Source organism: Ambystoma mexicanum, chromosome 1q (assembly GCF_040938575.1).
Source record: "Ambystoma mexicanum isolate Mex_15411 chromosome 1q, UKY_AmexF1_1, whole genome shotgun sequence".
NCBI classification, from domain to species: Eukaryota; Metazoa; Chordata; class Amphibia; order Caudata; family Ambystomatidae; genus Ambystoma; species Ambystoma mexicanum.
Genome location: NC_090922.1, coordinates 103,407,361 through 103,433,226, shown reverse-complemented (window position 1 = coordinate 103,433,226; position 25,866 = coordinate 103,407,361). Strand labels below are relative to the sequence as shown.

Sequence of the window (25,866 nt, the reverse complement as noted above, 5' to 3'; positions counted from 1 at the left end):
AGTGGAAAGCGACGATGGTGCCGACGAGGAGCCCGTGGAGGCAGAGGATTCCACTCCCCAGCCGTCACGCCCGTTGCAGCTGGTACCTGGGCTACAAGACAACTCGGGAGCAATCTTGATGGCGATCCAGGCCTTGTGTACGGAGATTAGGACAACGTTGCCCTTACCCCCAACGGACGACCCAACGGAGCCTGGGCCGTCGGGAAGCCCGCCAAACAAGCGGAGGAGAATTCACCCCCCCCCCCCCCCCGCCCTTCCAGCCTTCACGGCCTTCGCAGCCTTCATCGCCTTCTCCTGATCCGAGGGATGATGCGGGAACGGATGACGACGGTGGTGACGACAGGATGGGCCTTCCATCACCACCTCCGCGAGCCTCCCTGCCCAACGAAAGTGGCTCCTTCCACGCCATGATCGCCAGGGCATCCAAGCTTTTCCAACTCTGCCACGAGGAACAGAAGAAGGAAGGTTTCCTCTATCAACGGTGTGAAGCCAAGAGGAAGACGGTCCTCTCAGTCCCATTACTTGACGACATCTGGGACGAAGGGCTGATGCTCCTGAAGGACCCATCCACGACACCTGCCAAGAGAGACCGGTACGAGAAGAAGTACCGGGTCCCGGATTCAGCCCCATGTGCCTTAGGGCGCAGCCGACCCCGGATTCGTTTGTCTCCGCGGCGGCCAAGAAGAAAGCGGCTGGGGCGACGGCTTCAACTTTGACCTCCCTGCCGGACGGCGAGGGGAAGAAACTGGACGCCATGGGACGGCGGGTCATCTCGTCAGCGGCGATGACGATTGAAGCGTCCAACGCTCTCGTGATCGTGGCCCGCTATGACATGGAGCTATGGTTTAAGATCGCTCCCCTGCTGGACTTCCTCCTGGATGACAAGAGGGCTGAGGCCCTGGAGATCCTACCGGAAGGTGAGGTGGCGTCGGACCACGCCATAACGGTGGCCACAGACATTACTGACACCGGTTTTCGCCAGATGGGCAACAGTGTTTGCTTCCACCAGCTTGGTTGGCTCAAGGCAACCGATTTCTGCCAGGATTTGCAGACCAGAGTTCTGGACATGCCTTTCGACGGGAACAACCTGTTTGGCAAGACAGTGGATGAGTCACTGTAGGCCATGAAGGCCGACAAGGAGACGACTCGGGCCTTGGGGGTTCTGCAGCAATGAAGGCGGCCCTTTTTCGGAACTCCGGAGGCAAGCAAGGTGCCTCCAAAGGATTCAGCGGTGGCCCCTCGACGTACCGCCAGGCGGCTCGCTCCTCTTCGCAGGAGGCCTACAGAGGACGCGGCAAGTCAGCAGGATCTCATCATCGTTGCCAAGGAGGTCAAGGCGGCAAGGCTGCGGCCAAGCAGGACTGAACCGGCCATAGCGTTGGGCCCCCACCGGAGCACCCGGTGGGAGTCTGGCTGCCGAAATCCGTCAGCGTGTGGGAGTCTATCTCCACCGACCGATGGGTGCTGGATGCCCTGGCCTGCGGGCACACTCTCGAGTTTCTAAAATAGTGCCCCCGCATTCCACCACGTCCCTCAACTGCTGCTGGAAGTAAGGGCGATGCTGAAGAAAGGAGCCATCAAGCTTGTCCCAAAGAGGCTCCGGGGCTCCGGAGTGTACTCGCGATACTTCCTCGTAAGAAAGAAGACCAGCAGCTGGCGACCCATCCTGGACCTTCGTCGTCTAAACAAGTACATCAAGTCCCAGAAGTTCCATATGGTCACCCTCCAGCACGTGCTGGGACAACTGGAGGAAGGCGACTTCCTATCGTCGCTGGACTTGGAGGATGCCTACTTTCCCATCCCCATTCTAAAAGGACATCGAAATTTCTTGAGATTCGTAGTCCAAGGGCGACACTATCAGTTCAAGGCCCTTCTCTTCGGATTGAATTCGGCGCCCACGGTATTCACCAAGTGCCTAGCACCAGTGGCGACGCGTCTGCGCCTGCAGGGGATCCACGTCTACCCCTACCTGAACGATTGGCTTATCTGAGCAAAGACAAGAGAAGTCTCCGTCGATCACACAGCGAAGACCGTCCAACTGCTCACGGATCTGGGATACTCGATCAACTTCACGAAATCCCACTTGGTACCGTCGCAAGTCGCCCTGTTCCTGGGAGCCAGGCTCAACACAGTAGCGCAATTGGCTTCTCCGTCGGAGGAAAGGACGAAGGCCATCCTGGGCAAGGTGCAACGGCTGTCGACAATGGACGTGGCCAGGGTGAGGTCCATCAAGTCCCAGCTCGGCATGATGTCTTTGTGCATCTACCTCATGCGCCTGTGTGGATGCGTCCACTGCAAGAGTTCCTCGACACCCGTTGGACGCAGGCTGCGGGCAGCTTCGAAGACAGGATCTTGCTCAACAAGACCTTCCACCAAGCGATCCAGTGGTGGGGCACCCACGTGTATCTGGCGGCGGGTATGGACTTCCAGACCCCGGCGCAACAGGAGACGGTGACGATGAACGCCTCCCTGGAGGGGTGGGGAGCTCACACTGGAGACCTCCGTGCAAGAGGCCTTTGGCTCCCGGAGGAGAGGTCGCTACACATCAATGTCCTGGAGCTCCGCACTGTGTTCTGCGCCCTCAGGTCGTTCCTCCTGTACCTCAAGGGCAAGGTGGTGAGGATCTTCACTGACAACACCACCTCGATGTTCTACATCTGGAAGCAGGGAGGCACAAGATCCCCAGCCCTATCCATGGAAGCCCAGGATCTATGGCACTGGGCCGTCGCCCACGGGATGTTTCTGGTACCCTTCCACCTGGCAGGAATAAAGAACACCATCGCCGACTTGCTCAGCAGGGAGCTGCGCTCGTGCCACGAGTGGGAACTGCGTCAGGATGAAGTGGATCTACTTTTCCAATGATGGGGCAATCCCCAGATCGACCTATTTGCAACGGCGACGAACACCAAGTGCCGGAGGTTCGCCAGCAGGTTTCCCCTGCCGGGGAGCATGGGTGATGCCTTCTCATTATCTTGGGACGGCCTGTTCCTGTATGCGTTTCCCACCGTTGCCGTTGCTGCTGCGACTCACCAACCAACTCAGACGGTCCTGGTGCAGGATGATCCTCGTTGCACCGGCATGGCCGAGGCAGGTCTGGTTCCCGGCCTTCTGGACATGTCGGCGTCCCCTCCCCCAGTCAAACTGCCTACGGACGCGGATCTGCTCGCCAGAGAAGGAGGTGCCATCCTCCACCACGACCCAGGGTCGCTGAAATTGCAGGCCTGGCTCCTGCAGCACTAGAGTTTGGAGGGTACGATATCCCGGCGGACTGCAAGAAGGTGCTTGCAAGGGCCAGGGTGTCCTCAACTCTCAAGTGCTATGGACACAAATGGAAGAGGTTCTCTGTCTGGTGCCGTGCACAGAAGATTAACCCTCTGCGGATTACGGCCCCTCAAGTGCTGCCGTACCTACTATCGCTGGCCAAGCCGGGGCTAGCTCATGCCTCCATCAAGATACATCTGGTGGCGATGTCCCGCTACACCAGGAACCCGGGACGATCATCTCTGTGGTCTCATTGCCTGGTGAAGGAATGTATGAAGGGATTGTTCCGATCATGCCGGTGAAGGCTCCGGCCCCGGCGTGGGAGCTCAACGTGGTACTGAGCAGGCTCATGAGGCTGCCATTCGAGCCTCTGCATTCGGCACCGTTGAAGTTCCTGTCGTGGAAGACAGCGTTTCTTGTGGCCATCACCTCCGCACGACGAATTGGAGAGATCCAGGCCATATCCTGCAAACCACCCTACCTGACATTCCACGAGACGAGGGTGGTGCTGAGGACGCACCCCTCCTTCATGCCCAAGGTGCCGTCGGACTTCCATCTCAACGAGCCCTTGGTGTTATCTGTATTCTTCCCGTCGCCTTCGTCGCCGGCTGAGAGGACTTTGCACTCGCTGGATGTTGCTAGAACGCTGAAGTTCTTCGTGGACCGCATGAAGAGTCTTCGGATGACATCACAGCTGTTTGTGAACTTTGGACCTGTGAACCAAGGGAAGGCCTTCTTGAAGGCTTCCATTTCCAGATGGCGCTCCGGCTTCATCATGCACTGTCACCGGTTGGCGAACCGACCGTTGCTCGGCCGTCCGAGAGCCCATTCAACCAGAGCGATCGCTGCTACCGCGGCGTTCCTGTCTGGTGTGCCCTTGCTGGACATCTGCAGGGCTGCTACGTGGAGGTCGACGCACACCTTCACCAGATTCTACTGCATCGACTGGGATTCCAGGGAGGAGTCCAGAGTCGGCCAGGCAGTGCTGCGCAACCTGTTCGCCTGAAGGTGGGCCTGGTGAGGGGGTAAGAGATGCTTAATGTTGAGTTGGTGTAAATGCTTAATGTTGAGCCTTGCCACCTCACGTGGTTGTGTATGTGTGTACTGCTATGTATTCTTATATTCATGAGCATGTGAATCCATGCCAGACCCCATGTTGGAAAAGGAACAAGTTACTTACCTGTAACTGTTGTTCTCCAGCATGGGTCTGGCATGGATTCACATGCGAACCCTCCCTCCTCCCTCCTACCGCCTCTGCGGCTCTTCTCTTGGTCCTACTGCCACTTTACATGCTACCAAACTGAAGATGGCTGCCGGAGGAGGGGCTTAGGTAGAGGGCAGTATGACCCAGAGACCAGTGATTGGTTATTAGTAGAAAGACAGTTCAGAAACGAAACTGATTTTTTCTTTACCGAGGATTCCCAGCCTGACAACGGGGTAATATTCATGAGCATGTGAATCCATGCCAGACTCATGCTGGAGAACAACAGTTACAGGTAAGTAACTTGTTCCTTTCATACAGTCATGGCAAAATCAGCAGAAATGTTTAAGATTCAGGTCGCTACTGAAGAAAAAGCATTGGTTCTCTATGACCACAGGGACCAGAGGCGCCGCACCATCACTACAATCCCTATTTTGGAAACCATCTGGCATGTAGGTTTAAAGATCCTTGCTACACCGCTCTCCACACCAGCACTAGTAGCTAGACCGGAGAAAAAGTACAGGGCCCCAGACTCTGCCCCTTTATGTCTGAGGCCATCCAAAAACGACTGTGTGATAACCGTTGCAGCAGAAAAAAGACTGCAAAACCCGGCTTCCCCCCCTCACTGCTCCACCGGATAAAGAAGGACATAAGATAGAGGCCATTGTTCGTAAGGTTTCACCAACCGCATCGCTTACAGTCAGGGCAAGCAACACCATGGCCATGATTGCTAGGTTTGACAGAGCGCTATGGCTCCGTATGTCTAAAATGGCAAATCATCTCCAGGAAGAATTTCAACAGGAGGCCAAGTCCATCATTGCAGATGGCGAGGCAGTCTCGGACCACATGATAGACACCTTGGTGGACACTGCTCACTGTGGTTTCAGACAGATGGCACACGGAACAGTACTTAGGCGCCAAGCCTGGATAAATGCCACCAGTTTAAGACCAGAGGTACAAGCCCAGATCTTGGACATGCGCTTCGATGGTCAAGGCTTATTCGGCAAAAAGATTGATGATCACTTAAAGGGAATCGAGGCCAACGCAGACACGCTAGAGCAATTAGCTCTTTAAAGGACAAAGACAAGGACCGATGCTCAAATACAAGTGTTATTGAAAATCTTTCCAGAGTCAGACGTCTTCCTCAAATACATAGCAGTCAGGGGGCAGGTACCAACAAGGTTACAATAGGTACAAAATCAGTGTGGCAAGAGAGGCTCAGGACAAGGCAGGAGCTATGCCAAAAAGAATTGACCCTTACCCAACGCACCTCCCGAATCTAACCCCGGTGGGAGGACGCGTATCATGGCAACTCGACCAGTGGAACAACATGACATCGGACAAATGGGTGCTACAAGTAATAAAAAGGGGGAGACACCATACAATTTGTACAGAAACCCCCACACCACCCACCACCAGAGAAAAATGTGATGTGTCTGCAACAGTTAAAAGTAGAAGCCACTACTACGAAAGTCTGCCATAGAAAGGGTACCCCCTCCCCAGAAGGGAAAGGGTTTCTACTCCCATTTCTTCCTAGTGTGAAAGAAAAAGGGCCAGTGGCTCCCGATCCTAGATCTGCGGGCCCTCAACACATTTTGTGCTGATTAAAGTTCAGAATGACTTCCCTACAATTGGTTCTCCCTTGGCTCAGAAAAGACAATTTCCTCGCCTCTCTAGACTTGGAGGACACAGAAAATGCCTCCAGTTCACAGAAAGCAACCAACGCTTCCAGTTCAGGGTGCTGCCTTGCTTAGCCCCGGTAGCTGCCCATCTCAGGCGCTCAGGAATCGAGGTCTTCCCTTACCTGGATGATTGGTTAGTGAAAGGAACCTCCCTGGACACAGAGTCTGCAGCAGTGGAAACAACATCACTTGTGCAGGACCTAGAGTTCTCAATCAACGAGGGCAAGTCCTCGCCTCTCCCTGTGCAAACAGCGATTTTTCTAGGGGCAGACCTTGACCCTCGAGTCCCCAGAGTACGCCCCCCATCAGACACGGTGACAACAATGCAGAATCTCATTGCATGGCTCAGAGACAGGATAAACTACTGTCAGACAATACAAGTCCCTTTTAGACATGATGCCATCCTGTATCTTCCCTATATCAAACTGCAGGTTAAAGATGTGACCGCTTCAGGAGGAACTGGACAACCAATGGGCACAATGCAGCGGGTCATGGGAAGACATTGTGCATCTCACTCCAAGTTTTCATAAGGCACTCAAATGGTGGGCCAGCTGCCGCAGTCTTCTGCAAGGTTTCCCTTTTCATTCCCCTACATCCGCCCTGCTACTGAGGACAGACGCATCACTCTCGGGATGGGGAGCTCATCTAGACAACCTCCAGGCCAGGGGAATATGGTCAGCAACAGAATCTCGCCCACACATAAATGTGCTGGAACTCTGGGCCATTCGATGGGCTCTAAAGTCTTCCCTTCCAGTTTTGATGGGCCAGATGGTGACAGTGCAGACGGACAACACCACATTGATGCACTACACGAACAAACAAGGGGGCACCAAATTGAACATTCTCTTGCTGGAAGCCCAACTACTCTGGAATTGGGCACTTCATCACAAAGTTCATATGAGAGCAGAGCACCTTCCCGGCAAGGACAACATCTTCGCAGACAAGCTCAGCCAGTATTTCCTACAATCACACGAGTGGGATATCAACAATGAAGATCTCGTCAGAATTTTCTGCATGTGCGGGAAGCCCAACATAGATCTGTTCGCAACTCACAAGAACACCAAATGTGTTCAGTTCGCTTCCAGGTATCCGGAAAGACACTCCTTGGGAGATGCATTCTCTGTACCATGGAAGGGAAAATTCCTTTGCGTGTTTCCACCAACACCCTTAATCTTGCGCGTACTGCGCAGAATGCTCGAGCAGCCCTGCACCATGATACTAATAGCCCTGATGTGGGCACGCCAGATCTGGTACCCGACGCTCCTTCAATTAGCGATCAAGAAGCCCACTTATCTCCGACCCCACTCGCACCTCTTATGTCAGCAGAAGGGCGAGCTACTTCACCACGACCCAGCAAGTCTATCCCTCATGGGCTGGCTCCTCAGCAGCGAATGTTTCACAACCTCATGCTAGATCCTGAGTGCTGGGATATATCACGGGCTGCAAGAGCCCCGTCTACTAGACAAACCTATTCCAAAAAGTGGAAACGGTTCAGAACATAGTGTCTACAGACTAACACTCATCCCCTCTTGGCATCTGTAGAGCAAATACTACCCTTACCTCTTACACCTAGCTAAAGAGGGTCTTGCAATATCTTCCATTAAAGTCCATCTCTTGGCTGTAGCCACTTACATAACCAAGCCTCATCAGCGTTTCCTAGTATCCCATCCAGCGGTTAAGACTTTTCTCAGAGGACTGACACGCTCTTTTCCGAGACGAAGGAAGATTGCTCCTCCATGGAGCCTTAACACAGTACTAGCCGCATTAATGAGAGCATCATATGAGCCCATACACAGTAGTGATTTAAGATTCATGGAAGACGGCTTTCCTTGTAGACATCACATCAGCCCGACTCATCAGGGAGGTGCAGGCTTTAGCTGCTGAACCTCCTTTCACCAATTTTCACAGAGCCAAGTTCGTTTTACGACCTCTACCTAAATTAATTCCTAAGATCGTGTTTGAAGCAATTCTGATGAAAAGTATTGTTCTACCTACATTCTTCTGCAATCACAGGACCACTGCCGAACGTACACTACATTCCCTAGGTGTGGCAGGAACGCTCAAGTTCTACTTAAACGGACCAAGGAATTCAGAACCTCTAAAAGACTTCATCGCATTTGGAGGACGAACCAAGAGCAAATGCATATCCAAACAGAGCCTTGCACGTTGGTTATCCAGTTACATTGCGCACTGTCATGAGCTCAGAAACAACCCAATGCCATCCAGCCACAGCACACTCAACCAGAGCGAGGGCGACTTCAACAGCTTTTTCAAGCCGGAGTGTCCTTACAGGACCACTGCAGGGCAGCCACATGGAGCACTCTCCACACTTTTGCCCGGCACTACTTCTTGGAACAAGACAGCAAGAATGAATCTGCGGTGGGACAAGCAGTGCTCCATTATTTATTTTCTTAAGTTAAGAGCAGCCTCTTGTTCCTTTTGTTGATTAACTGATTGACTGTTCCCACCGTCCCATAACGTGTTACTGGTAGCCTCATTTTGCATGCTACAAGTATTATTATATGATATACCAAACTTTGCAAAAAAAGTATATGGGCGGCTCTGAATTTTAGTTATAGAGGCGGGTCCCACATTTCCCCCCCGCCCCCCATAAACTGAATGGAGAAACACTTTGCGCACGGCTACAGGTCGAACGGCTGGATGGATTTTCACCAAATATGCGCTAGGACCAGGGGCTTGGGCCAGAAAGCGTGCTTTTGTGTGTTCGGTCTAAATCGGACTGGGAAATTTGTTAAAAAAAAATACTGAAATGTAGGTCCCAAGAAATTGGTGCTATCTGGGTCCGCTAGGCCTGCAGACAGAAGTGTCATTGGATCCCGGTACGGCATGGTGTCGGAGAAGTTTGGACGCGGCCAGTGGTTGGCTGGAGGGAAGCGTGCTGTGCGTCAACATTTTTTGGGAAAGCCGCCATGGTGTATCGGAAGACAGTGCTGCGGCGGCAGGGTCAGCAAAATGTACAGTACTTATTATTGCCGGCCATAAAGGAAGGAATGGTTGGGGGAGTATGTATTCCTAGAATTAGGATATGGTAATGAAGCTAGAACGATTAAGGTGGATAGCCACAACAAATGAGAAAGTAATCATTTTCTAGTAATAATTCACACAGATACTGGTGGCATTTTCCTGATTGAAATGCCATATTTGTAATATCATCGCTTCAATATCTAGCAGCAATGACCATCAAATAACCTATTTATCCAATTTAGAACTGAAAGATGCAAATCTTAGATTGTATTGTAATACCATACCAAAAGTTAGCAAATTTTGGAAAGAACCCAATAATGGTAAAAATAATACTTAAGTCATATGGTAATGCAAAGTGAAGTGTATCTTTTAATTACAAAGTCATTAGTGGGCTCAAAGCAGATGAGATGCTAGAACGCAGCGCTCTAAATGCCAAATTGGGTTGTTTAATGATGAATTCTGCAAGAAATTCTCCTGCAACATGATAATGAACAAGCTCTTCAGGATTTGCTGGGTCACTTCCGTGTGGTGCCTTTATGCTGCCTTGAAACCCTTCCGTGTTCCAGTGCCCATTTAATGATGCTGAAGCATTCGTCGTCCATCAAGGCAGCTGTAATAGTTCTCAATAAGGCATTGGATGCTATAAAGGTGCAATGTTGCTCTAATCGTTAGGCTGATTTCTCGTTATTAGATTAAGAGACCTTTTTTTATTTAAACGAGAAAAAAAATGATTTAGAAAGACTTCTCTGTGACCGGACAGAGGTGTCCTTTCTAAATCGAACTGGCGCCACTTGTCGGCATACGAGTGCGCGCAAGCGCTGACAGCCACGCCACGACCCGGAAGCGGCCTTGACAGAGAACGGGTATGTTGATATGTCTGTATGTGTTTGTTTGTGTGCGTGTTGGGTGTTCGTGTTTGTGTGTGTTTTGGGGGGATCTTGAGAGGGGGAGGGAGGTGGTGGGGCCTGAGCGAGGTGGTTTGGGCCGTGAACCCCCCAATTTTGAGTAAATCTGGGAAGAAAGGGGGGTGTGGCGGGCAAAGAAATGTCATTATTTCGGTTTTTGTAGACCACTTAAAATCATCCAAAAGAAAACGGTCTTTTGGTTAGGTGACCTACAAAAATCGAAATAATGACACAGAGCCGATTTCTCCTGGGGTTCGGTAACTGCTTGTGGGTGACGCGAGAGGAAATCCTCTGAGTTGTTTGCCCCGGCTAATAGGTTATTTGGAATTCATATTGTTGTCGCTGTAGGGTCCATTTTCTAATTTCTGGTGCTGGCCAGAGTGCCGGACCATTGAAAATGGCTACAGTGGTTTGTCATGTTATGGAGATTTTATATTTTATCAAATCATCACTGTGGTGATCTCAGAGGATCTCGGACCCACGCTTGTCCGAGGGTTCACATTTTATGTCCAGGCCAGGGTTTCTGTGTCTAATCTGTGAAATGGAGGTGATTCAGTGGGCAAGTAGAAATGGTGCATTGGGTGGGTGGGTCCAGATAAGTGCTCAAGCAGACCGTATCTGTAAGGAAGCTCAGTGCCTGGGAGTGGAAGGGGCGAGTAGAGATACACATTGTCTTCATTTTTGCAGCAACTGCCATAGATTTAAAGGATCAAAATGAAATAATGAAAACCTAGATATGCTAGGTTTGTGGTCGATGATGGTCATCAATGTGTTATTGAAACCACAACTTGCTTATCAAAACAAAGAAGTTAAACTGCCCAGAAGGAAGGAGAGTCGCTCTAATATCTTCTAAAAACAGAAGAATGTGAAATCATTGTGAAGGTTAGTTGTGACTTGTACTTTTAAAACGAAGAGCAGCCTAGAATGCTGTATCACATAAGATGCATGTTGAAAATATTATCGCTCCCTTTATAAAGAGGAACTGTCGAGAGGCGCTACTCAAGATGACGTGAGGGGTGCTGTGGTGTACCCCCACCACTGTTTTAGTTTTGTCCTTCAGAAAGTGGGATTTGCTCTGACATTTCGGAAAAATTGGAAAGCACCTGTCCCTGATATGGTGTTGGTCGATCTGCACAAGTAAGCCAAGTATTTGGGTTCTGTATATCACAATATTTAACACGATTATCAAAAGTAGTTCAATACCTGAAACATGGCACATGGCTATCATTGTCCCAATCCATTAGCGGGGGAATGGGAATGACCCTTGAATTGTATATAGATCGATTGTCCTAATGGACTCTATTAAAAAAGTATTTGGTGAGCTCCGTTGACCTACCGGAGAGAATGGCTGATTGATGGTAATGTAATCAACTACCATGAAGCAGGGTTCCAAAAAGCTGTTTGCACTATCCAAGGTGGTTTAAAAATGTTGTTATTGATCCACAAGCGAAATCAGTACATATATTCCTATTGATTCTACATCTGCTTTCGATGGTATAATGCTGCACACACTCTGGAAGACATTAATGGAACTTAAGGCCCTGAAAGAACTAGTGCATGTTAATATGGGTCTGTATTCAAGAAATACTTTTGAAGTCAGGTGGAACTTCAAAGGATAAGCCATATGTTCCTTCCCCATGAACAAAAGTTTCCGACAAGGATATGTTCTGGCACTAGCATTATTTTGCCTCTCCAGCAACGGCTTTGTCCCCACTACTGTGGATGCCCCGATAGTTGGTGGTGAAAATCTCATACTTATGCTTTTCTTTGCAGATGGTGTGGTACTCCTGTCTTCCTGTGGGCCTAAAATAACAGTTTAGTCTTTTCCAGTTGATAACGCTAGAAAATACCTATTAATACATTCAAATAAAATGGATGCACCGAAGGGGTGCAAGGCCGGTAAACTACAAATAACTGTTGGGGATGACAAAGTTCAATTGGTTTCCGATTTTGAATATTTGACCATAAGGTTAAAAAATACAAGGTCCTGGAAACGGAGAGAAAATTAAACTTTTGTTGTGTGCTCCATTTCTACCATTTTCATATCGAGTGCCTTGTTTGTCTGACAATGTGCTGTAAAACCAACTATGGGAGCATACATAGTACAGGCAGTGTCCTCCTTGGTTTATGGGGGCAGAAATCTGGGATTACCAAAACATTTGCAAATGTACAGATTATAGAAACTGATTTCTGAAAAAGATTTTGGAATTGGTTCTATGGCCCCCCATTACGAGGTCGACGTTAAGAATGACAGTAGTTCCGCCAGGTGGAAATTACTGTTATTGCCAAGGATTCCAAGCAGAGTTGTTGCCGAAACATGAGTAGGTAAGGTCGCGCACCACTCATTGGCGGTAACGGTAATTCCGCCGATGGAATTAGCACAAAAAAAAAACACCAATGGTAATTCGAGCAATTTTCAGCATAATTACTGTTACAACCATTTATTGATGGAATTTCCCCAATGTAATTCCACTGGTGGAATTACTGCCGAATGGAAGTCATTATGATGCAAACAGGAAGTTCTCTTACGGCCGTCTTGAAAACTCAATCCACTCTAAATCACCATTAAGGAAGTGCCATCCACCCCCAGAAGACGCAACAAAGAGGGGGTCACCGATATCTCCAGGAGGGTCACAGGAACCCATGATAACTGAGAGCCAGGAGGAGAAAGGGGTCACAGGTACCCCTAAGAGTTTAGTGAGACATTGGACAGAGGAAACCAAAGGAGTCACAGGTGCCCAATAAGCAAACGGAAGAGCAGATACCATGGGAGGATGGAGGCATCCAGCAGTTGATCAAAGTGGGGAGGGAGCCACCAAGGTGGTGGAGACGGATCAGGGAAATATCCCTACACCTAGAGAAATGTGATCATTTTGTTTTTTAGGAATATGAGACTTTTTGTTTGAACTCTGAAAAAACCTTTGAGGGACCTTTTAAAGACTGCCAAGAACTGTTTCTGTTTCTGTAAGAGAACTGCTATTAACTGATAACTATTGGATTCAGAACCAAGAGGGATTCCTGGGACGCCTGAGAGAGATTGTCGTGAACAACCCAGAGTGCAGAGCACTCAACCTATTTTCACATTTGGTAGGACCAGTTTAGTAAATAGGTTTCGACTGAGGACTATTTTTATTTTGGGCTATCGACAAGCACCTTAGTTTAGTTTTGTAGGAAGGGGACTCCCTTTTAGTAGTCGGGTTAATGAGGCGTTTTATTTTAATTTAAATAAAACTATGCTTACACCATGTCCTCCTGTCAGAGTCTTTCTTCTGGCTTGCCACACTGTGTGTTGTTTTTATGCTTTTGTATCCAAAATAGAGCAAAAGGAAAAATGAAAAAACAACATTATTTTAGGCAAAAAGGTGGATTCCGTGATTCGATTCTAATGAGGCTTTGAAATTAAGTAATTATTTTTTCGTTTTTCTGAGTATCTTCATTCTGTTTACATCTCTTGCCCCTTTACTCATTGCTCATCTGTTTTAACCTGTAAATCATCCATTTGGGATCTAGGCAACATTGACCGTGGATACCTTTCCTAACTTAGCTTCCTCAAATGATCCTGATTGTGCTTTGAATAAATAATGAAAACATATTTATTCCTCTTCATCTATAATTAAGTTCTTTCTAAGGCTGCAATGGGCTTGTTTAGCCCCAACATATAAAAGCCCTATCAAAAATATAATTTACTCACAACAATGATTCTATGGTGCCTCATAGATATACACAGCTTATTTGAACCCGGTACCTTGCACTGCTTTTAGATAGATTTCATATCTACACACTTACAGTGAGCTTTATTTTGTATTAAAAGTGGTCAGCCGACACGTGTTTTCAAGGCTAGAGTTTGCTTGTTATTGCCATCTCTTTGGAGCGTGGTATGTAAGTATTTTACAATGGCCTGCATCCAGAGGAAACAAACATATTGGCGCAAAACCGCCTCACACCAAACAGCCCCAACGGGCCATCGTAAAATACTTGCATACCACGCTCCAAAAACGTGGCAATAACAAGCAAATCCTAGCCTTGAAAAGGAACTTGAGGGGTCGAAACACATGCCGGCTGACCACTTTTAATACAAAATAAACATCACTGAACTAAAACTGTGTGTAGATGTGAAAGCTATCTAAAACCAGTGCAAGGTATCTGGGTACAAACAAGCTTCAATCCCAAGGAGAGGTGGGGGCAGCACCTCTACTAACCCGTGTAGCTAATAAATCTAGTCACCAGCAGAAAGCGATAACAACAAAAACATTTATTCAAGAGTTTAAACTAATAGAGTGAAGCGCATGTGGAGGCTATGATCTAGTGCCCAACTTTCTTTTCCTCCTAGATATACAATTTGTTAATATTTTTGATTCACAGTATTCAAATGATTTTGTTTTGAAACACATTCAGTATTATTTTATGGTGCACAGTATTCCACCAATCTCATATTCTAAATATACAATTTTTCAGTTTGATTACAGCATTAATCAGTTAATACACTTCATACAAATCATTGACCGTGGTGCAGGAGAATTATCCATGCTGCATAGTTTATATTTTTGTGGTTATTTTCTCTGACCCAGTTCTTTTTTTCTAAACTGAGGCCTTAGAAATGGGTAAAAAGCTGGTACAAAACATACAAACAACTGGACTGTTACATACAATACCAAGTTTTCATTGGGTGGATTGTGGTTTATTCTGCTGAGAAGTGGCAGCACCTACAAATTAGAAGAGGGAAAACGGAACTAGACCTCCCTCTTTCTTCCATTAGGAGAGCCCCTGTGCTGACACTGGCAACTACTGCTTGTCTTGACTTTAGATTTACAGTTACTTTATGTATGGGGGAAGACTCCATGGTTATGGTAGCTGTGCCCCTGAAGAGCATTTATTTCTGTGCTAGTTTTGTGGCACATGTAATCTTTGACATGTCACTTTCTGCCTGGCTTTCTCCTTGGCAAGCTGTTTTAATTTCATGCCTGTGCACTCTTCTAGGCTTCTTCGAAGGCAAGCGTTCACCGACTGACTGAGGATTTCATGACCAAGCTCCAGGCAGATTTTCCATCTACTGTGAGCACCGTATACAGGTAACCCCAACCCTGTGTCCCAAGGGGGTGGGCATTTCAAATATATTTGATTTGCATAGGTAATGTGTTTCTTTCAAATGATTGTCATAGTTGGTTGAGTGTATTGGTTGTGATACAGAGCAAGGCAAAAACATGGTTATTTTCTTTGTTAATCTTCTAAGCATAAGAGATCTTGCCCTTTTTGCCACAGGGACCAGATCCGCTAAAGTCCCAAATGTAATGGCAGAGGGTTATGCATACGACTTGTATTGCTCCCTTGCCCTGGTCATTTCTGCTCTAACCGAAGAAGGTGAGGTGGATGGGCTGCATCAGACCCAGATTGATTGCAATACAGTTTATCTTTTGCAATTGATGATCTGAAATGTCTACTTGAAGTCAAGTCTTGCAATTCTATGTTAATGGCATTTAAATCACTCCAGGCTAAGGGCCTACCCTTTATTTCTACAGGTAAGGCTTAAAAAAGGAATTCACTTGGTTTGATGATGACTCTACCAGGGTAAAGAAATCGCTCATGTAGGACTTAAAAACGACAGCATGTCATTCCCAAAACATAATGAAACCCAGGAAAGCTTATGTTTTTTCAGAATTAATGGTAAAAAAGGATTTACAACACAAGATGGTCAGTGAATAAAGCAAAGCTGCTGAGGTGAAAGATCTCCACCTTTTTTAATTTCTAATCGCCAGAGAGTTACGGTCTAATGATGCAACTGTGTCACCCCTGGGCTTTAAATAACCCTCAGTATCCGGTTTCTTATTCGGAATCTCTGTACACTTATAACAGTTTGATTGTGATCTGGTACAGCCTGTACCAAATCACTGGAGTACTGTTCTCTACTTGACTCAGGAAGAGGGAAATAAGCCTTGTGAAGCGTTGCTAGTGGCAAGGCTCGAGGCCCTCCCTTTCTCCAGCATGGGGTCTGGCATGGATTCACATGCTTATGAATATCCCCCGCCGTCAGGCCGGGGATCCTTGGTAAAAAAAAGAAAGCAGTCTTATTTAAATGCTTGAACACTGCCTTTCTCTCATTATCCAATCACTGGAGACTGGGTCATACTGCACCCATCCAATGATGATTGTCTCCTTGAGTCCCGCCCATGGTGGCCATCTTCAGATTGTTACTGCATGTTTCTTCAAGCAATTTTTTCATAATTGTTTTTTCTCGATGAAAAAAAATCCTATTTTTGTCCTAAATCTCTCATCTGCTGACTCGTAGTCAGTACCGGTAGCAGCAAACCGTTATTGGTGAAGATCGTCAACTACACCGTCAGATCTTCGTGGGACGGCCTAGTAAAACCTACTTCGTGCCTCACCATGTTGGAGGAAGGCAAGAGGAGTCTGTTCAGGCTTTGCTTCCGGTGTGGTTTGAGGAACATCTGCACGGAGGACTCACACACACGAGGTGCCTCTATTGTCTGCATCCTGACCATGAGGAGGACCAATGCAACATCTGCCAAAGTTTCACAGCCAAGACTAAGAGCGACCGTTACGGACAGTTGGTGGCATGGCTGAAGGAAGACTGGGCCCCTGACGTGGTCTCCGGGAACGTTCAGGCAGATCCCAGGTACAGTCGACCTCTTGGGGCCCTCTCCGTCGGGTAAAAGGTTGAGATCGGCTGGGGATGTATCCCTGCAGGTTGTCTGTAAGGTCAAGCTTAATGCTGATGAGCCGACTAGGGATGCCGCGGCTGCAGGTCCTAGGTCAGGGGCCCACGCACTCTCCATCACAATGCCCGTCCATGGTAAGATTGCCGGTGGGTGGGATATTGTCTGTGAGACCTTTGAAACATCGCCCTTTGTCGAAGGATAAACCAAAAAAGCATTCCTGTAAGGAGGGCATGTTAAGGTCCTCATCGACGTCTGCGTACATGATTTCATTGGCGCGATGCCCCGCAAGCAAAGACACCCCCATCAACGATGCCTTCGACCACGACTTCAACCAGGCCCCCGTCGACAGTTACCCCATAAACGACCATTGAGAAATCCAGGGTATCGCTGCCCCCAATGCTCTCGACCGCCACGGCTACTGCCTCGTCAACTGCCATTACTCAGTCGATAAAGGCATCAATGGTGTCTTCTGCTTTGAAGGAGGCGGCAAGACCAATGATCTGTTGCCATAAACATATTTTCTTCCCAGACCGCGGGGGTTTGGGGGGGGAGGTCAGAAGGAGGTCACTAGCGGCCCAATCAAGTACGAGTTCAGAGGACGAAACGTTGCAGGAATGCCTGGACACTGGTGGGAACTGCCCGATAGGCATGCAATCACCAATGCACGCTAGCTTAGTGAGATGTTTTTGCCCTCCTCTAGTACTCCACCTTGTGACACCGCCCACCCCCCACAGGCTACTAGAGATATGTCTCAAGATATTTTCACTGTGCTGAGTTCTCTGGTCTTGGAAATACAACAGCGGCTGCCACCAATAACCACCCCGTCTGGGAGCAACCCCAGGTATAGCCCTCCAAGGCCTCTGCACAAGCATTGCTCTGCTACTCCGTACCAGCAAAATGGGACAGGCTAGGGAAGAAATACATGGTGCCAGACCCATCCCCCAAGTATCTCAGATCACAGCCATAACTGGATTCCGTGGTGTCAGCCACAGCAAGCAGCCTTCTAAACAGTCCTCCAAATCTATGGTTCCACCAGACCAAAAAGGAAAGATGCTGGATGCAATCGGGAAGCGTGTCCTATACACAGTAGCATCAACCGTCAAGGCCGCCAATGCTCTGGCTATTCTAGCCCGGTATGATAGGAAGTTGTGATTTAAGTTGGTCCAGTCCTAGATTTCTTCTTGGAGGAAGAAAAGACAGATGCTTTCGCCCTTTTTCAGGAAGGAGGGGTGGCCTCTGATCACGCCATCACAGTAGCCATGGATGTCTCAGATTCAGGTTTTCGTCAGATGGTTAATGGTGTGGCACTCAGGTGCCAAGACTGGCTGAAAGCCACCAACTTTAGATCTGACGTCCAGGCTAAGGTAGTCGGTATGCCCTTTGACGGGGATAATCTCTTCGGAAAGGTAGTGGATGAGATGCTGCAGGCGATAAAAACAGACACGGAGATGGCAAGATCCATAGAGGCCCTGCAACAGCGTTGTTCCTCTTCCTTTCGATCCTCAAGGGGAAAGTTCAGCAGATCTTCCAGAGGATACGCTTCTACCTCCTGCCATCAGCCCTCCCGCTCCACTGCGCAGGAAGCATACAGAAGCCGGTCGCAGTTCTTCGGAGGAGGGTTGCAGCATCGCCGACGCCCGCAAGGCAAGACGCAAACACCCAAGCAAGCCTGACTCGGCCCAAGGCCAGTACCCCCACTTTTGCACCCCGGTGGGGGGTATCGTCTATCAAATTACATGAATGCTTGTAAGGACATCACCGGCAAATGGGTGCTGGACATACTTCGTCAGGGACACAGCCTGGAGTTCAAACACAGGTGCCCTCGTATTCCCCCTGTAGCGAGGAAGGAGCCACACTTGACCCAGCTGCTCTAAGAAGTGCAGGCCATGCTGGCAAAAGGGGCAATAGAACCTGTTCTCCTACGCCTCCGGGGCTCTCTCTGGAGTACACTCCAGATACTTTCTGGTCCCTTAGAAATCTGGAGTGTGGCGCACGATCCTGGATTTGCGACGCCTCAACAAATACCTAAAATCCCCAAAGTTCAGGTTGGTCACATTGCAGCAAGTGCTCGGCCATCTGGAGGAAGGGTATTATACGACTAGGATGGACCTGGAGAATTCTTACTTTCACATCCCCATACACCAGAAGCATAGAAAGTTCCTGCGCTTCGTAGTTTTGGGACGTCACTGTTAGTTCAAGGCTCTGCCCTTCGGGCTAAAATCGGTGCTAAGGGTTTTCACAAAATGTTTGGCCCCACTGGCGGCTCATCTGTGCCTCAAAGGCATACACATGTACCTTTACCTGGACGACTGGCTCATCCGGTCGTGTTCTCAGGACCTGGCGATACAGCACACTGAGGAGACAATGCGCCTACTGACGGAGCTCAGATTCTCCCTCAATTATCCGAAATCCGGCATAGTGCAATCGCAGGACTCTTTTTCTGGTTGCCGCCTCAACACTGTGGCATCCTTGGCATACCTCTTGGAGGGGAGGGTGGTGACCATTCTAGGGGAAGGTACATCGGCTATCCACAATGAGATCCGCAATGATCCTAGTGATCAAATCATTACTGGGCATGATGTCTACTCGCATCCATCTGGTCCCATTCTGCAGCCTGCTGATGAGGCCTCTTTAGGAGTTTCTGGACGCGAGGTGGCGCCAGGTCACAGGGAAACGGACAGACAAAATAATCCTCAACCTGGAATTCAGGTAGTCCATATGAGGAGGGAGTGGGGAGGGATACACTAACACCTTACTCAGGGTTCGCCGATTCAGACTCCCCCGTCCCAGGCAACAATCACTACTGATGCCTCTTTGGACGCATGGGGGTCTCGCACTGGTCAGTCACACCCGAGGGGCCTCTGGCTGCCGGATGAGAAAAATCTGCACAGCAGTGTACTGGAGCTACAGGCTGTGTTCTAGGTCCTCCGGTCATTCCTTCCTCTTCTAAAAGGTATAGTAGTGAGGATCTTCACAGAGAACACCACCACAATGTTCTACATAAGGAAGCAGGGCGGGACTTGATCCCCTGCTCTTTTGTTGGAAGCTCAGGCCTTGTAGCACTGGGCAATTCTTCAAAACATGTTCCTCGTCCTGTTTCACATGGTGGGCATCAAGAACACTGTAGCAGATTCCCTCAGCAGGGAGCTGCGGTCTGACCATGAATGGGAGATGCAGCAAGAGTAGGTGTCTGACCTGTTCAGTCAATGGGGCCGTTCCCAGATCGATCTTTTCCCCATGGCAGCAAACTTGAAATGCAAGGAGTTCGCCTGCAGGTTTTCCCAACCAGGGAGCCTGGGGGACGCCTTCTGGCTCAGATGGGAGGGTCCCTTTCAGTACTCCTCTCCCCCAACCCCCCCGGATTCCACTCCTGCGGCGGGTCATCAACACAATGAAGCTATGTCGCTGCAGGATGATACTCATCGCCCCAGCGTGGCCCTGCATAATCTGGTATCTGGACCGGCTCTGCCTGTCGGTGGCCCCCGGCCATAAGGCTGCCCCCAATTCTTGACCTACTCTCCAGAGAAGGAGGGACCATTCTGCATCACGACCCGGCATCATTGAACCTCACGGCTTGGCTCCTGCAGCCTTATTTTGGCCACTATAACCTTCCTATAGAATATAGAACAGTTATTGCCAAGGCCAGGGCATGGTCTACTCTGTCATGCTACGCTCACAAGTGGAAGCGGTTCACGGTGTGGTGCAGGTCACAGAACATTATGCCTCTGCACGTCACAGCCCCAGAGCTCCTGCAGTCGCTTGCCAAGACTGGGTTGGTCCACGCCTCCATTAAGGTGCATCTGGCAGCTATCTCTCGATACACCCGCTCGCCAGGCAGGCCATCCTTATGGTCCCACAGACTTGTCAAAGAATTCATGAAGGGTCTCTTCAGATCCTTCCCTCTATGAAGTCCCCTGCCCTAGCGTGGGAGTTGAATGTCGTTCTCACCAGGCTCATGGGGCCACCTTTTGAGCCGTTACATTAGGCTCCCCTGAAGTTTCTTTCCTGGAAGACCGTGTTCCTGGTAGCTATCACTTCGTCCAGATGGGTCAGGGAGATTCAAGCTCTTTCCTGCAAACGTCCTTACCTGTTGTTTCATGCTACAAGGGTGTTGCTTCATAATCATCCTTTTTTTACGCCTAAGGTTACTCCTGAATTCTACTTTAACGAACCCTTGGTGCTTCCAGTCTTCTTCCCAAATCCTGTTTCAGCTGCTGAACAGTCACTGCATACGCTGGACGTTGCTCGTGCCTGAAAGTTCTATGTGGCCCGCATAAAAGTTTTTTGGAAGACTTCTCAACTTTTTGTGAACTTTGGAGCCGTGAATCGGGGGAATGCCCTGTCAAAGGCGTCCATATCCAGGTGGCTCTCTGGCTGCATCATGCACCGTCATCGTCTGGCCAACAGACCTCTCTTGGGCCAGCCTAGAGCCCACTCCACCAGATCCATTGCTGCAATGACAGAGTTTCTCTCTGGAGTTCTCCTGCTGGACATTTACAGGGCTGCTACATGGAGGCCTACGCATACCTTCACGAGGTTCTACTGTGTCGACCGGGATTCCAGGGAGGAGTCCAGAGTCGGCCAAGAGGTGCTAAGCAACCGGTTTGCTTGAGGTGAGTTTGTTCCAGGTGTAAGTGTTTGTACTTCTGTTGAGCCTTGCCACCTCCAGTCGTTGTGTATGTGGTCACTGCTGTATAATCGTATTCATGAGTATGTGAATCCATGCCAGACCCCATGCTGTAGAAGGAACAAGTTACTTACCTGTAACTATTGATGCAAACCCTCCGACCTTGCCTTCTGTGGATCTTCTGGGTACATTCTGGCACCTCAGATGCTTCGAATCTGAAGATGGCCGCCAGGGGCAGAACTCAGTGACAATCATCATTGGATGGGTGCAGTATGACCGAGTCTCCAGTGAATGAATAATGAGAGAAAGGCAGTGTTCAAGCTTTTAAAGTAAGGCTGCTTTCTTTTTCTTACTGAGGATTCCCGGCCTGACCGCAGGGACTATTTGTATTTCTGTATTTTTATTGTACTTTATATAGCGCCTTTGTTCAAAGCGCTTTACATAGATAGGAACAACGGTACACAGTAATGATCAATAGTGCATGCCAACATTCAAACACTTCCGGTAACAGGCAATCAAGGACAATGAATCAGGTAAGCTTTCAGGGAACAACGGAACAGAGAGTAAGTAGTAATGGAGTGAAGAGACAGGGGAAGCATGTTCCAATGAAGAGGATCAAGGAGCTGAAAAGAACTAAAGTGGGATTGAGCACAGGGGATGCGGGGGACATTCAGCCTGAAAAGACAGGAAGAGCGAAGAGAGTGAGAAGAAGTGTAGAAAGAGAGACGAGAAACAAGATAGGGGCGAGCCCATAGAGAGATTTAAAAACTAAACAAAGAAAGAGAAATTTAAGTTGGGAATTAAAGGTTAGCCAACCAAGAGAGACAAGAGATGGAGAGATCGAGTCCCAATAGGAAAGAGGACAAAGTAAATGAATAGAAGAGTGATAGATTGATTTGAGAGGAGCGAGACGTGAACAAGGAAGGCCAAAAAGCGTGACAGAACAATAAAATAAGCGAGAACAAATCAGTGAAGAGATGAGATGTTTTGTGGCATGAAAGGGACGAACTCTGTGAATATTATAGAGATGAAAGTGACAGGAGTGCGATGTGAGAGAAATATGGTAGGCAAAGGAAAGGTTAGAATGGAAGGGAAGACCATGATTACGCGCAATGGGAGAAATAGGAAGAATGGAGGGAGGAAAAGAAATGGACAGAGAAGGGGGATGTGGAGGAAGAGTGTTAGCAGGAAAGAATAAGACCTCAGTCTTCCCTGCATTTAAACTGAGGAAACGAGAGGCCATCCAAGTTTTGATGGCAGAAAGACATGTTGAAAGAGTGTGATGAATATCAGGAGTGAAGGACGAGAAAGATAGAAAAAGCCGAGTATCGTCAGAATAGAAGTAATGCGATAGTCCAAAGGAAGAAATTATAGGAGTGAGTAATGAGGTATATAGGGAAAATAGAAAAGGACCCAGGACTGACCCTTGAGGGACACCGTTATCAAGAGGAGAAGGTGCAGAAGTGTTGCCACCCCAGGAGACAGAAAGAATATGATTAAATAAGTAAGAGGAAAACCAAGATAGAACAGAACCCGGAAGACCAAAGGAGGAGAGCGAGTCCAGAAGCAAAGAGTGATCTACTGTGTCAAAAGCTGCAGATAAGTCAAGAAGAATAAGTACAGAAGAGTGTCTAGAATAGCAGGCTGTAAGGAGAGAGTTGAGCACACAGGTTAAAGCCGTCTCAGTAGAGTGACAGGGGCGAAAACCAGACTGAGTGGGGGGAAGAAGAGATAGACCAGTAACAAACATTAAGATTTGTGAATAAACAAGGTGCTCTAGAAGCTCAGATAGAAAAGGTAGGAGAGATATAGGACGAACATTTGAGACAAGAAGAGGATTGGCCATAGTTTTTTTTAGAATAGGAATAATATTTGCTTGTTTGAAAGCAGAAGCAAAAGTGGAAGTAGAAATGCAGATATTGAATAAAGAAACAAGAAATGGTACAAAGAGTGGGTAGATTTTAGGAATGAGCAAAGAAGGAATAGGATCAGTAGGGGCGGCAGTAGGGTGGGCTTTGGCAACAAGAGTGCCACATCAGAGTCAGAAACAGGAACAAAATTAGAGATAAAGTTAGGAGTAGGAAAAAGTAAAGGAGAAGACTATTCATGAGCATGTGAATCCATGCCAGACCCATGCTGGAGAACAACAGTTACAGGTAAGTAACTTGTTCCTTTTTTCGCCCTTCACTATTCATCTGTAGGATTTAGCTATCTGGTGTTCAATCTTATTTAATTTTTCACAGCATCAGTGGAACTGTCATCAGTTTCTGAAATACAGAAGATGGCAATCATCTTACCAATGTATATAAAAAAAAGGACTAGGGCTGAACCCAAATAATACCATCTTATAGTGTCACTCAACTGGTTGTCCAAGATGTTTGAAGAGTAATATACCCCAGATATAAGTAACAGGTAGACGAAAAATATTGTCTGGGTCCTAGTACCGTTTTATGCAGGAAATGAACTGCAAAGATTTTATAAAAGATAAATATGTGAACAACCAGAAAGGTCACTTCAAGGGGCTGTTATCGAGTTAAGCTACCTATTCTATCTCTCTAGAGTAACACAATTGCAAGAAAGGTTGAAATTTGTCACAGCCCGGCCGAAGAAATCCCCTAAAAAATAGAGTTGCAGGTGAACCTTGGTTAGTTCATTCAAAATTGAATGAGGACCTTAATTCCCAATATCGCTCCCGATTTGTTACATACTTATGAAACTTATGAACCAGTTGTGACACTCACTGTTAGTTTAGTGCGTGCACTCTTGACCTATAAGTTGCTTAGGTCACTATCTATATCCAGTTACAGTGTCCTAACTGTTAGTTGATGACTATGGTGCTTTCTATTCCCTAATCGGAAACCTGCTTTTTTCCTTAAATGCCAACCCTTCGAAGTGTCAATGAGTGGCTAAGATTTTGAATTGTTGTTATAATGGTCAGACAAGATTGGTATCTTCTCTGCGTTCTTTTGGTCATGTCGACAAACAAACACTTGATCAACATCAGGTTAGCAATCAATCTTGAGGGAAAGATAAAAAGGCACATTTCTCTTAGGAAGAACACAAGTGATAAGAGGTACCTAACATACTCAAATGATTCTGCAGGGATAGTTATACCGTTCTAGCATACCTGTTGGATATATGTCCCCAAATGGCTTTCCTGGTAGTTTCCAAGATAAAATATACAATATGCAATCCTCGGTTTATAGTGATAATACCGAACGCAAAAATCTCGAAAACAAAAATATCGAAAAAAAAGGCCGAAAACAAAAATATCGAATTTTTTTTTATGACGTGTTTTTTTTCGAAATGGGGGGGTTCCCCCCAACCCCCTTTTTTTCTATTTTTTTTTTATTTTAACCCTTTTTTTTTACTTACCTGACCCCCAAAAACACATAAATAAATAAGTAAATTATTCGATATTTTTTTTTCGAGATTTTTGTTTCGAGATTTTTGTCGTTCGGTATTATTGTTTCGGCCTTTTGACTGACCACCGCAATCCTCTCCAGCTCGTCTCTCTTTCTTGAGTTGTTTACTGTAAATACATTTTTTATATATATAAATCTAATGAGCCCCATACTATAATAGCCTAACATGGGCCAGTCCCTATGATTAATCAAAGCTATCTTTGATTCCCTTACATGGTATTTGCCAAATGGTTAGAAATTACAGGGATGCAGTTAGTTTTTAAGTGATAAGGGCAAACTTCCTGTTGGATTTGCCGGTTCGAAAATCCCACTGCAAAGGGGATAATAGTTTAGAAGGATATTCAAAAGTGGACTAACATGTCTTTACTAATAGGTGATATCCAGTAGCACATTCATTCAGATATACTTACATTTAAAGTGTGTTTATTAAGCACACTGGGTCGGCAATCGGAGATGTTGGTAATCCCGCGGTGTGTCATAAGCAACCACCATTTTGTTTGTAAAGCCTATTTAAGGTCCAGTGACTTTGCACGTTGAATGTGTGACGTCACCCTTATTAATATAAGTAAATAATGGTGCTATTGGGCGCCAGCCTTCTGTCGTTATTCTCTTTGCCGTTTATTTATTATCAAAAGCTTCCCAAAACACTAGCAAATCAAAAATATTGTAAAAATCAGACCTCAAATTTTATGTGCTCACTATAAAGAAAAAGATGACATTACTCAATAACTGTGCCTGTTTCTGGATCTAAAGGGTAAATGTAATGTTTAAACGCTTCCTCCCTAGTTAATAGGAAACCCAACCTATATTGGATCGGCTCTAATACACATCATATTCTATCTTTTAGGTGTAACAGGGCTTAGTTAAAGCCTAAAGTGTTAATCAAACAGGTGGCACCAATTTAGGCATTGTGTCTAGCATCACAAGAATCGTGAAAAAACACCTAATCACACTGACAGTTGCTTCTCCAGCATTGGATCTTTCATAGATTCAGATGCTTGAATATTCCCCGTCGTCAGACTGGGAACCGAGGATTCCCAGTCTGACGACGGGGAATATTCAAGCATCTGAATCTATGAAAGATACCAATGCTGGAGAAATACAGT

The 25,866-nt window shown here is 47.4% G+C and overlaps 1 protein-coding gene across 2 annotated transcripts in view; it reads left to right on the top strand.

Moving 5' to 3' along the window:
* CTU2 (cytosolic thiouridylase subunit 2) overlaps positions 1 to 25,866 on the top strand; it is a 773,185-nt gene that overhangs the window by 543,781 nt on the left and 203,538 nt on the right. For both annotated transcript variants that reach the window (XM_069635914.1, XM_069635904.1), the window contains exon 10: positions 15,012 to 15,103. In XM_069635914.1, coding sequence (XP_069492015.1) covers positions 15,012 to 15,103 — 92 coding nt within the window. The remainder of the gene's footprint in view (positions 1 to 15,011; positions 15,104 to 25,866) is intronic.